Genomic DNA, 12785 nt, shown 5'->3' on the forward strand with positions numbered 1-12785 from the left:
AGTGCAAGAATGTAATTACTTAAGCTGCATCTGAATCTCACCCCTCACGACCTTTTTAATGAATCTTAAATATTTTCCACAGTCACAGAACAAGACTTACTGTACCTTTAGTAGAGCAGTAATGCAGTTTATTAAGATTATATGTTATATATATTATATATATTATACATTACTTTGGCAGGTTCCAACCATTGTAACAAAATACTTTCACCTGAAAATGAAAGCTGTTGTATAGTCTGGTGGGGAAAAAACCCACAAACAATGAATTGGGAATCCAGACGCTCATGCTTGCTTTTGTTCTGCATGAATTTTCTGTGTGGTCATAAAACGCAATGGAACACCCTGGGATGCACTTTCTTTGGATTAACAATGGGAATTGTACTTGGCACTCTCTATTTGCAACACACCAGCAGATATATGTATGTGTCAAGGACATACATTTATTATTTTTTATTATTTATTATTTCTGATTCCTTTTTTTCAGAAAAATATGTCAAAAACATACATTGATTATTATTTATTATTTACATTTCTTTTTTTTCAGAAAAATATTTTATAAATGAAATCTTCATTGTGATGAGTCTCTTTTTTACCATGAAGACCACAGGGCAGATTAATTATTACATGGGCCTTCTCATACCCATAGACTGTTTCACAGGCAGCATCATGAAAATTAGTGAAACTAGTGACCAGGGATACTTCGGTATAAACTCTCGATACTACACAATAAAACAATTTAAGACAGATGTTCTATTGATGGTAGGTCAGAAGTGTCTTCCTCATATACATTAAAGAAAGTCCTTAATGATATCGAATGGGCCCTGTTAAAGTAGTTGCATTGAATGAAATTGTCTCTAAGTGCTTTCAACTGAAACAACCTACACTTTTCAAAAGAAAAAAATAGGCTACGAATGTTACCTTCACAACAAAAACACTTCTCTTATTAAATAATGACATTTTATTCCAATGTATCATTTTTCATTTGAGTAACTCAAAGCACTGGAAAGCAGAAAATCTATGGAATTCTGAGGTAACGAGAAAAGAAATCCCACAAGAAGTAAGATATTAGCAACAGAAGAAGAAACCTCTTAGTTAATGAAACTTTTGAACTTATCAAAAACCCTCTTCCTTCTCTCCTCCAACATCAAATTCTACAAGAAAAGCCTGATGATTCACTCACTCAACTGAGTTTACTTCTTTTTTTTTAAGGTTTATTTATTTATTTATATAAGCACTGGGTACCATCAGAAGCACGGGAGGGTACTGTCAGAGACAGAGTGGTGAACAGAACAGGCAGACTGACGAAATACACTGCTGAGGGGAGCGGTGGGCATGGCAGGAGTGGTCTGTCACACCATGTGGGAACCTCGCCTGCGGCCGGGGATCGGTGGCCGGGGATCGACAGGTGGGAATGGAACCGGTGCTGCAGAGGCTGTGGGCAGCTTCACAGCACAGCTCTCAACCACTGGGCCACCAGGGGAGGCCCTGAGTTTACTTCTTTAATCCAATTTACATTGTTAGAGAATGGTGGTACTTACCAATTGTGCAGTGATCGCCCTCCCATCCAGGGCTGCATTCACATTTTCCATCTTTGCATTGGCCATGCTCAGCACAGTGAGAGTGACAGGAACGTTCTTCACATGTTGGCCCTACCCAGCCTTCTTCACACTGGCAAATTCCTCTTGAGCAGACACCATGGCTACCACACTCCATGGTGCAGAGCTCTGTGGGTATTTCAAAGAAAGCATGCATATTTACACAATTTGTTAAAACCAGAGTCTACTCTTTCTAATAGACATTAGAAATATTTATATATATATATATCTTAATTTATAAACAAAATGTCACAGATATCTAGTTTTTCAGTGAATGTACAAGGTTGTCTGGAAAAAGATAGTTGTGTTCATATACAAAATAAACTCTAAGTCAAATTGATTTTGAGAAATCCATAAAATGATAATGGCATTCAAGGCTTAGAAATGAAGTCAATGCCAAATAAATATTAAGTGGGCTTCACTAAAAATTCATTGAAATCACAGACAATGTGGTTCAAGAAATCACAGGGGGGAAAACATAGTAAAATAGCATTAAAGAAGATAGGCTCTACAATTAGAAAGAGAACTTTCTAAAAAAAACAATTCATAATATATAAAGAGTAAAGCTTTCAGTGAAGATAATAAACTGATTTCCCTGATCATACTGATAATATTTACATTTTTAAGCATTAAAGAGATTCCTGGCTGATTAAAATACATGGTCTATTTATCTTTAAATGCCATTCAATATTTAGCCAATATAATCAAGGTGTATATTGGCTCTGCTGAGGTTTTCTCTTCTATCTTCCTGACTTCATTGAGAAATTTTGAATATTAATAAAGCCATGGAAATAGAGAAACCAATATAAAAACTGGAAAAGTCTCTTTCTTGATCAAATTTCCTTGCTGAAGGAGGAGAATGGAGCTAAGAGCCTATAGAATGCATATAATAGATTTTGGGTACAATTGGCCACATATCCTTGAAGAAAAAGAAGGTACTCTGGAAGCCAAGTTGTCTATCTTTTATAAGATAGACATAGTCTTAAAACAAGTCTGAAGTGGTTTTATACATTCATCCACAAGTATTCTTTGAGGGGCAAGGGATGATGGAAAGCGTAGTGAACTTGAAATAATGATTCCTCTTCATAAAAGCTCTGTATTATAAGCAATTTACTAACATGCTTTTACTCTGCTTGTGTAACTACACAAAGGGAATGATCATATTTATACCTCACAGGGCCACTGGAGTGATTTGAGTTACATTTTGGAGGTAGAACTAACAGGAGTTCTTCAAGATTGGATATGGGGAATGAGAGAAAGGAAAAATTAAAGTTTTGGCTGTCATTAATGAAAGGGTGGAAGATCAAATATGTTAACTTTGAGATAATGTACAGATAGCTAAGTGAAAATGTCCATTCAGAAGTTGGATACGTGAATGTGACAGGCCAGGGCTGGAGATACAAAAGTGGCAGTCATAGTATTTTAAAGGCATAGAACTGAATGCTATCCCTAAAGAGAGAGAACAGAAGAGCCCCAGGAATAAGCCCCAAAGTATTCAATGACTTGAAGATGAGGAAGAAAAAAGAGTAATCATCAAAGGAGATTGGGAAGGAAAAGGCAGTGAGTCATAGGCAGAAAAGCAGGCGATTGTGGTGCACTAAAACCAAAAAGTGGATACTTTTTGAAGAACAGAGTAGGTACCTGTAAAATATTACTTAGAAGTCAAGGGAGGCATGAATAGAGAAGTACACACTGGGTTTACCAACATGGAAATTGTTGGTGACTTTAGGACATGGTTTATTCATAAAGTGGTAGTGGTAAAATCAGATTGGAATGGGTGGGAGAGTAAATGCAAAGCTATGTGTCTGATAACCAGATTGGAGGAAAAGTCAAGGGCTTAGAAAATACAAAAAAGGGACTTGGCCTTAAGTAGTTAAATCTTGAAGCAGCACTTACTCTCTATATCTTGGTTCTGAATCTCTGATTGATAATTTGGATTTATAATTTTAGTTCTTTGGATGAACCTGAGATTATAATTAAGCTTCCTTAATGGTTGTTCCTGAGATCGAACTGAAAGGATCCTTATAAGATTGGGGAGCTAACCTGGTCAAAGCCATTCAAGTCAGAGTTGACTGAAAGAATTAGAGGCAAACATTTTACATATGTTGCTTTATAAATATCAGACATAGAAGAGTATATCATTCTGGATTTTGCCTAGAAAAGTAATAGATGAATAGTAACAGCAGAAACAGAAAAGCAGGCTAGATTACCCAGAAGCCATCTCAATATAAATCTTGAGGCATGCCAAACAGAATTAATAATTTAAAAATCTGTATGTTTTAGCTCACAAGAAATAGAAATACTTAAGTGTCAGAAGAAAAGCAGATACTAACAGCCAAAGAAGTAACAGTATGTCCATGCAGTAATGACTTGCTTACTTGGGTAACCAAGGGACTTGGATATTTACATACACAAAGGGAAAAGAGATGAGGTCTTTGAAACATTAAAGATGGAGAGTTGGAAAGTCTAAATATGCAGGGGCGGATCAACATGGCGGTGAGGAGACGCAGCAAGTAAGATCTCCCATTAAAAAAAAAGTTAATAGGGAGGAAAGCGGCAGGTCCCAGTGAAAACTGAGACATGGAAGATAAACGGGTGACTCCAGCAAACTACCCGAAGAAGAAAGTTGCCATAGAAGAGGACTAGAAGGGAGGAAAGCTCAGAACCCTGCTACCCTCCCCAACCCACAAAGTCGGCACTCTCCGACCAACAGGAAGGAGGAAAAAACAAAAAAACTAAAACAACCAACAAGAACAAACTACGCATCAAGCCGGACTGAGAGTGGAAAGGAACTATTTCAGCCACCACACGCCGTGAACTGGAGCTGTGGAGAACCCTGCAGGATGCGCTGCGGAGGTGAGCGAACGGCTTCAGGCACCATTAGAGAAAAACAAAGACTCCCGGAGACCTGCACACAGCCCCAGGCCAGCCGGTAACCTTGTGCGGAAAAGCGGTGCGCTTGAAAAGGATACGTGGATCATGGCTGCCCAGGTCCCCACGCCTGTGACCTAGGCTTGCGGGGAGACGCGCGGGGGCCCTCAATGAGGTGAATGTCCCTCCCAGCATAATCAGAAACCAGGCGCCCGGACACGGGAGTGGGGTGCAAAAGGCGCCATTTCTGCAGACACTGAACTGGGCTACAGCCCACATCCTGGACCTGAGGGCTTTGGAACTGAGACCCGGGGCACGAAATTCGGGGCGTGGGATCCCCACAACAGTGGGGCACAAGGCAGACACAGCACCCCAAAGCCGTCGAGGCTTTCCCTACCACTCCCACTCTGTTCCCCTGTCCCACGGGGTAAAAAAAAACAGCTCCCCAAGGACACTAGGAGAGATCTCTGGCGCCACCTAGCGACCAGAAAAAAATCACCAACACCCCATAGAATAGGGACCTTTCTTCAGTAAAGACTGCTTGAAACGAGCAAAAGGCTCCCAGAGGAGTCAGAAGTGAGCTGGTTTCAGGTCTTATGTCTAGTTCTTTAATCCATTTTGAGTTGATTTTGTGTATGGTGTGAGGTAGTGGTCAAGCTTCATTCTTTTGCATGTAGCGACCCAGTTTTCCCAGCACCATTTATTGAACAAACTTTCTTTGCTCCAATGCATAGTCTTTGCTCCTTTGTCAAAGATTAGTTGACCATAAATCTGTGGGTTTATTTCTGGATTTTCTATTCGATTCCATTGGTCTGTGTGTCTGTTCTTGTTCCAATACTATGAAGTTTTGATGATTATGGCTTTGTAGTATAGTTTGAAGTCTGGGAGTGTGATGCCTCCATTCCCTTTTTTTTTTCAGGAGAGCTTTGGCTATTTGGGGTTTTTGGTGATTCCAAATGAATTTCATCAATAATTGTTCTATTTCTTTGAAGAAAGACATTGAAATTTTTATTGGAATAGCATTGATTCTGTATATTGCTTTTGGTAGTATGGCCATTTTAATAAAGTTTAATAGAGCTTCCATATGATCCAGCAATTCTACTCCTAGGTATTTACCCAAAGGACACAGAAACATCAATTCCAAAGAGCACCTGCACCCCTATGTTTATAGCAGCACTGTTTATAATCGCTAAGCTTTGGAAACAACCCAAATGCTCAAAAATAGATGACTGGATCAAGAAGATGTGGTACATATACACCATGGAATATTACTCAGCATTCAAAAAAGATAAACACATGCAATTTGCAGCAACATGGATGGCGCTGGAAGGGATCATGCTCAGCGAAATAAGCCAGAAAGAAAAAGAAAAATACTGGATCATCTCACTCACAGCAGAAATCTAGAAAACTTAAATAAGGGACCAGGAAAAAGAATAACTATAAGAAAGTAAAACTCAAAATCAACAAACAATGATGAACCAGAGACACTCTATGGGGGGTGGGGGTGGGGAGGGGATGGATTGGGGTCAAAATAAGGGGGTTGCAATTGTATGGGGAATATAAAAATAAAATTTATTATTAAAAAAATAAAAGAAGTGAGCTGGGAAGTTCGCCCAAGCCAGGCCCCTTCTGACAAGCAGTCCGAGCCCAGAGGGGGAGTGGGCACCCACAGCCAGGTCCGAATGGGCGAGCGAAAGAGTGTGCCTGTCTCCGAATTGCCATTTTAGAATAGGGACCTTTCTTCAATAAAGACTGCTTGAAACTGGCAGAAGGCTCCCGGAGGAGCCAGAGGTGAGCTGGGAAGTTTGCCCACACCAGGCCCCTTCTGGCTAACAGTCTCGTGGGTACCCACGGCCAGGGCCGACCAGGTGCGCAGGAGAGTGCATCTGTCTCCTAATCGTCATTTTAGAATAGGGACCTTTCTTCAATAAAGACTGCTTGAAACAGGCAGAAGGCTCCCAGAGGAGCCAGAGGTGAACTGGGAAGTTTGCCCACGCCAGGCCCCTTCAGGCCAGCAGTCCGAACCCAGTGGGGGAGCAGGCGCCCACCGCCGGGGCAGGCCAGGCACGCGGAAGAGTGTGCCTGTCTCCAAATTGCCATTTTAGAACAGGGACCTTTCTTCAAAAGAGACTGCTTGAATCTGGCAGAAGGCTCCCCGTGGAGCCAGAGGGAGAAGGTTCCCTGCTCAGTCAGAGGTGAGCTGAAGGCCTCCACAAGCCTGGTCCCACCTGGCAGAAAGTCGGAGCCCAGAGGAGGATCCAGAGATTTGGAACCCAGAGTGCAATCCAGCTGCCCACCTCCAGGGAAGTCTGTGGGATTTCAAGACGCACATTGGTAATTAAACACAGAAGGAGGAGAGATTCTGTGACAGTGACCATTAACATACTCAAAGTACCACTGCCTCACTAGACTTCTGGCATAACAATTTTTGATTCATTTGGAATACCAGTTTCTGAATCTCCCAAAAGAACACACCAAAAAGATGCCAGCCAGTACCAGCGGGACAGTGTCCCAATGCATAAGGCAAATTAGAAGACAGGCAGCAGGGAAAAGAAAAACTACAAGCAAAGTAGCAACGCCTCAGAAAAAAGACACACCACACACACACACACACACACAAAAACAAACCACCCACCAGCTTGCAACTACGGTGACTTGGAAGAACTTCTGAGCCTTTCAGAAAAAGAACTTAAAATTGCCGTGATGAAAAAACTGATGGAAGTCATTAAGGAAAACAATGCTCAGAAGAATGAAATTGAGTCCCTAAAGAGGGAAGTAAAATAAATGCAGGAGATCAAAGAATTTATGAAGGCACTAAAGAACTCTGGGAGAAGCAATGAAAGCAGAATAGATGAAATGGAAGAACGAATAAGTACTCTTGAAGACACAGAAATAAAAAGAACCAAAACAGAAAAGGAAAGAGAAGTACGAAGGAAAAAGACCAAAGAAAGACTTCGGGAACTATCTGAGTCCATGAGGAAAGGAAATATAAGAGTTATAGGAATCCCAGAAGGAGAGGAGAGAGATGTAGGAACAGAGAAAATATTCAAGGAAATAATTGAAGAGAACTTCCCAAACGTGAAGAAGGAGCTGAAAATTGATATACAAGAAGCAAGAACACCACCAAACTTCCATGACGAAAGGAAAAACACAGCAAGACACATAATAGTAAAACTTCCAAGAATCCAAGACAAGGAAAAAATAATGCAACTGACAAGAGGGAAGAAACAGATAACATTCAAAGGAAAACCAATCAGACTGACATCAGACTTCTCCGAAAAAACACTATGGACAAGGAGAGAGTGGAGGGACATAGTCAACAGACTCCAAGAAAACAGATGCCAACCAAGAATACTCTATCCCGCAAAGCTCTCCTTCCTCTGTGAAGAAAGAATGAGGACCTTCCCAGACAAATAGAAACTCTGGAATTTCATTACGACTAAACCCCCACTCCAAAAAATACTACAAGGAGTCCTAAAGCCAGAACCTCAGAGGGGCGAATAACAACAAAAGAAGGCCAAAAAAAAAAAAAGTTATTAAAAGAATAAATAAATAAAATCAAAGGAAAGACAAACATAATGGCAAATACAGATGCTAACATATCAATATTAACTCTAAATGTAAATGGATTAAACTCTTCAATAAAAAGACACAGAGTCACAGGCTGGATTAAGAAACAAAACCCAACCTTTTGCTGTCTCCAGGAAACACATTTAGCTACAAAAGATAAAAATAGACTCAAAGTTAAAGGATAGAAAACAATCCTACAAGCAAATGGGCCAAAAAAGAAAGCAGGAACAGCTATACTTATATCAGGTAAAACAGACTTCAAACTCAAAAAGGTAAAAAGAGACCCCAACGGTCACTACATTATGATCAAGGGGACAATACTTCAAGAAGAAATAACACTCATTAACATATACTCACCAAACGAAGGAGCACCAAAATATATCAGACAACTGTTGTCCTCTCTGAAAACAGACATCAGACAAAACACATACGTAGTGGGAGACTTCAACACACCACTATCAACAATGGATAGATCAACGAGACAAAAAATAAGTAAAGACACTAAAGCTCTAAATAAGGATCTAGAGCACTAGGGCTTAACAGACATCTGTAGAACACTAAACCCAAAAAGATCTGAGTACACTTTTTTCGCAAGCACACATGGATCATTCTCCAGGATCAATCACATACAGGGACACAAGATAAACATCAACAGATACACCAAGATTGAAATCATACCAACCATCTTTTCTGACCACGAAGGCATCAAACTAGAAATAAACCATAAAAAGAAGGCAAGACACTCTCCTACCTCATGGAGATTGAAAATCACACTACTGGAAGACCACTGGACTAATGAGGAGATCAAAGAAGAAATTAAAAAATTCTTTGAATTGAATGACAAGAAGGACACCAATTTCCTAAATGTATGGGATGCAGCAAAAGCAGTAATAGAGGAAAATATATAACAATAGAGGCTCACATCAAGAAACAAGAAAGAACTCAAAGAAACAACCTAATCTCGAAGCTCAAAGATCTAGAAAAAGAACAACAAAAAAACCCAAAACCAGTAGAAGAAAAGAAATAATAAAAACCAAAGCAGAAATAAATGAAATTGAAACTAAAAAAACAATCCAAAAGATCAGTGAAACCAAGAGCTGGTTCTTCAAAAAAATCAATAAAATAGACAAACCTCTAGCCAGGCTCACAAAGGAAAAAAGGGAGAAAGCACAAATAAACAGGATCATAAATGAAAGAGGAGAAATCACAATGGACACAGCAGAAATCAAAAGAATAATCAGTAACTACTATGAACAGTTATATGGAAACAAGTTCAACAATCTAGAGGAGATGGACAAATTCTTACAACTCTACAATCACCCAAAGCTAGATAAAGAAGAAATAGAACACCTAAACAGACCAATTACAAGCAGCAAATTTGAAATGGTAATCAAAAACCTCCCCAAAAACAAAAGCCCAGGACCTGATGGATTTACAAATGAATTCTACCAAACATTCAGAGACGAATTAGTGCCTATCTTTCACAAACTCTTCCAAAAAATTGAGAAGGAAGGAATAATACCAAACACGTTCTATGAAGCCAACATTACACTAATACCAAAACTGAGCAAGGACAACACAAAAAAAGAAAACTACAGGCCAATCTCCCTAATGAACACTGATGCAAAAATCCTCAATAAAATTTTAGCTATCAGAATCCAACAATGTATCCATAAGATAATTCACCACGACCAAGTAGGATTCATTCCAGGGACACAAGGATGGTTTAACATCTGAAAATCAATCGTTATCCAACACATCAAAAAAAGAAATATAAAAACCATATGATAATATTAATAGATGCTGAGAAAGCTTTTGACAAAGTGCAACACCCATTCATGATAAAAGCCCTTGAAATTCTTGGGATACAAGGAACATACCTCAACATCATAAAAGCCACATATGACAAGCCAACAGCCAGTATCATTCTCAATGGTGAAAAGCTGAAAGCAATTCCATTAAGATCTGGAACAAGACAAGGATGACCACTCTCACCACTGCTTTTCAATATAATACTGGAAGTCCTAGCCAGAGCAATAAGACAAGAGAAAGACATACAAGGAATCCAAATAGGAAAAGAAGAAGTCAAACTATCACTATTTTCAGATGATATGATAATATACATAGAGAACCCCAAACACTCCATAGAAAAACTAATTCAACTCATCAATCAGTTCAGTAAAGTGGCAGGATACAAAATCAACACGCAAAAATCAGTAACCTTCCTGTACACAAACAATAAATCTGAAGAAGAAGAAATAAAAAAAAACATAACTTTTATTATCAAAACAAAAAAAAATCAAATACTTGGGAATAAATCTAACAAAAGAGGTAAAGGGCCTATAGAAAGAAATCTATAAAACACTGTTAAAAGAAATAGAAGAAGACACAAAGAAATGGAAAGACATCCCCTGCTCATGGATTGGAAGAATAAACATTACTAAATGGCCATCCTACCAAAAGCAATATACAGATTCAATGTTATTCCAATAAAAATTTCAATGTCATTCTTTAAAGAAATAGAACAATTATTGATGAAATTCATATGGAATCACCAAAAACCCCAAATAGCCAAAGCTCTCCTGAAAAAAAAAAAGAAGGGAATGGAGGCATCACACTCTCAGACTTCAAACTATATTACAAAGCCATAATCATCAAAACGGAATGGTATTGGAACAAGAATAGACACACAGACCAATGGAATCGAATAGAAAATCCAGAAATAAACCCACAGATTTATGGTCAACTAATCTTTGACAAAGGAGCAAAGACTATGCATTGGAGCAAAGAAAGTTTGTTCAATAAATGGTGCTGGGAAAACTGGGTCGCTACATGCAAAAGAATGAAGCTTGACTACTGCCTAATACCATGCACAAAAACCAACTCAAAATGGATTAAAGAACTAGACATAAGACCTGAAACCATAAAAAACATAGAAGGAAATGTAGGTGAAACACTACGTGATATGCACATCAAAGACATCTTTACAGACACATCACCCAAAGCAGTGATAGTGAAGGCAAAGATAAACAGCTGGGACTACATCAAATTAAAGAGCTTCTGCACAGCAAAAGAGACAATAACAAAAACAAAGAGAAACCCCACCGACTGGGAGAACATTTTTGCACACAACACTAATGATGAAGGACTGATCACAAACATCTAGAAAGAGCTGATGAGACTTAACAACAACAAAGTAAATAATCCAGTCAAAAAATGGGCAGAGGAGCAAAGAAGAAACTTCTCTGAAGAGGAAATGCAAATGGCCAACAGGCATATGAAAAAATGTTCAACATCACTTGTCATCAGGGAAATGCAAATAAAAACTACCATGAGATACCATCTTACACCAGTGAGAATGGCACATATTAAAAAAAACTAGCAACAACAAATGTTGGCGAGGGTGTGGAGAAAAAGGAACTCTTCTGCACTGTTGGTGGGAGTGCAAACTGGTCCAAACACTATGGAGTGCTGTGTGGAGATTTCTGGACCTACTAAACATAGAGCTTCCATATGATGCAGCAATTCCACTCCTAGGTATTTACCCAAATGAAACAGAAACATCAATTCCAAAGAGCACCAGCACCCCTATGTTTATAGCAGCACTGTTTACAATAGCTAAGCTTTGGAAACAACCCAAATGCCCCAAAATAGATGACTGGATCAAGAAGATGTGGTACATATACACCATGGAATATTACTCAGCATTCAAAAAAGATAAACACATGCAATTTGCAGCAACATGGATGGCGCTGGAAGGGATCATGCTCAGCTAAATAAGCCAGAAAGAAAAAGAAAAATACTGGATCATCTCACTCATAGCAGAAATCTAGAAAACTTAAATAAGGGACCAGGAAAAAGAATAAGTATAAGAAAGAAAATATCAAAATCAACAAACAACTATGAACTAGAGACACTCTATTGGGGGTGGGGGCGGGGAAAGGAGGGCTTGGGGTCAAAATAAGGGGGTTGTAATTGTATGGGGAATATAAAAATAAAATTTAAATTAAAAAAACATTAAAAAATAAATAAAATTAAAAAATGAAGACAGACTAAAATGCAGATTTCTATTTTTCTAGCAAATGAATCTTGCTTAAATGACTGTAACAGCTTGAGGTATTAGCTAATGATAATTTAAAAGCACCATTGTTAACATGGTATTTAAATACATACATTCAGAATATGAAGCTAAAACTCAACAAACTTACGTGATATTTAAAATTATGTGATTTGCAACATTTTATGCAATTTCACTATATTAAACAATATATTTTAGAATTCTAAGAGTTTCTACTTCTGAGATGCTTAACAGTGAGCAACAAAACAAAAATAGCAAAAAAAAAAAAAAAAAAAAAAAAAAAACCATGGAGAGCTGGCCTGAAATTCCTGCATAAAACAAGACCATTGACTGTCTGCCATCTTAGTGAATAGGTAATAATACTCTATTCACCGGCCTGAGAGATGGCAAGGAAGCATGGACTATATTATAATAGTAACAGTAATAACAAAAATAACAAAATCAGTAATAAATTTGAGGCTTAATAAACAATATAAAATACTACTTAATAATAATATGTATTTTGGAATACCCTGAGTAAAATATTTCTAAAGCCTTGTATCATTCAGAAACTAGGTAAAGGATTTTGACAAGTATGCTTGTAACTATTTGAGGGTGTAATTCTTTTTCTAGTAATTATGACCTAAGTAATTTTAACTATTCTCTTGTACTGATAACTAAAAATATCTAGA

General features: G+C 38.3%; 1 protein-coding gene across 3 annotated transcripts in view; it reads right to left on the reverse strand.

Moving 5' to 3' along the window:
* Positions 1–12785, reverse strand: part of TENM1 (teneurin transmembrane protein 1) — a gene marked incomplete at both ends in the record, with an annotated part of 529505 nt that overhangs the window by 170133 nt on the left and 346587 nt on the right. For all 3 annotated transcript variants that reach the window (XM_084259136.1, XM_084259137.1, XM_084259135.1), the window contains one exon: positions 1539–1724. In XM_084259136.1, the coding sequence (XP_084115262.1) occupies positions 1539–1724 (186 nt within the window). The remainder of the gene's footprint in view (positions 1–1538; positions 1725–12785) is intronic.

The sequence above is a fragment of the Talpa europaea genome (genome assembly GCF_964194135.1).
Source record: "Talpa europaea genome assembly, chromosome: X".
Classification (NCBI taxonomy): Eukaryota; Metazoa; Chordata; class Mammalia; order Eulipotyphla; family Talpidae; genus Talpa; species Talpa europaea.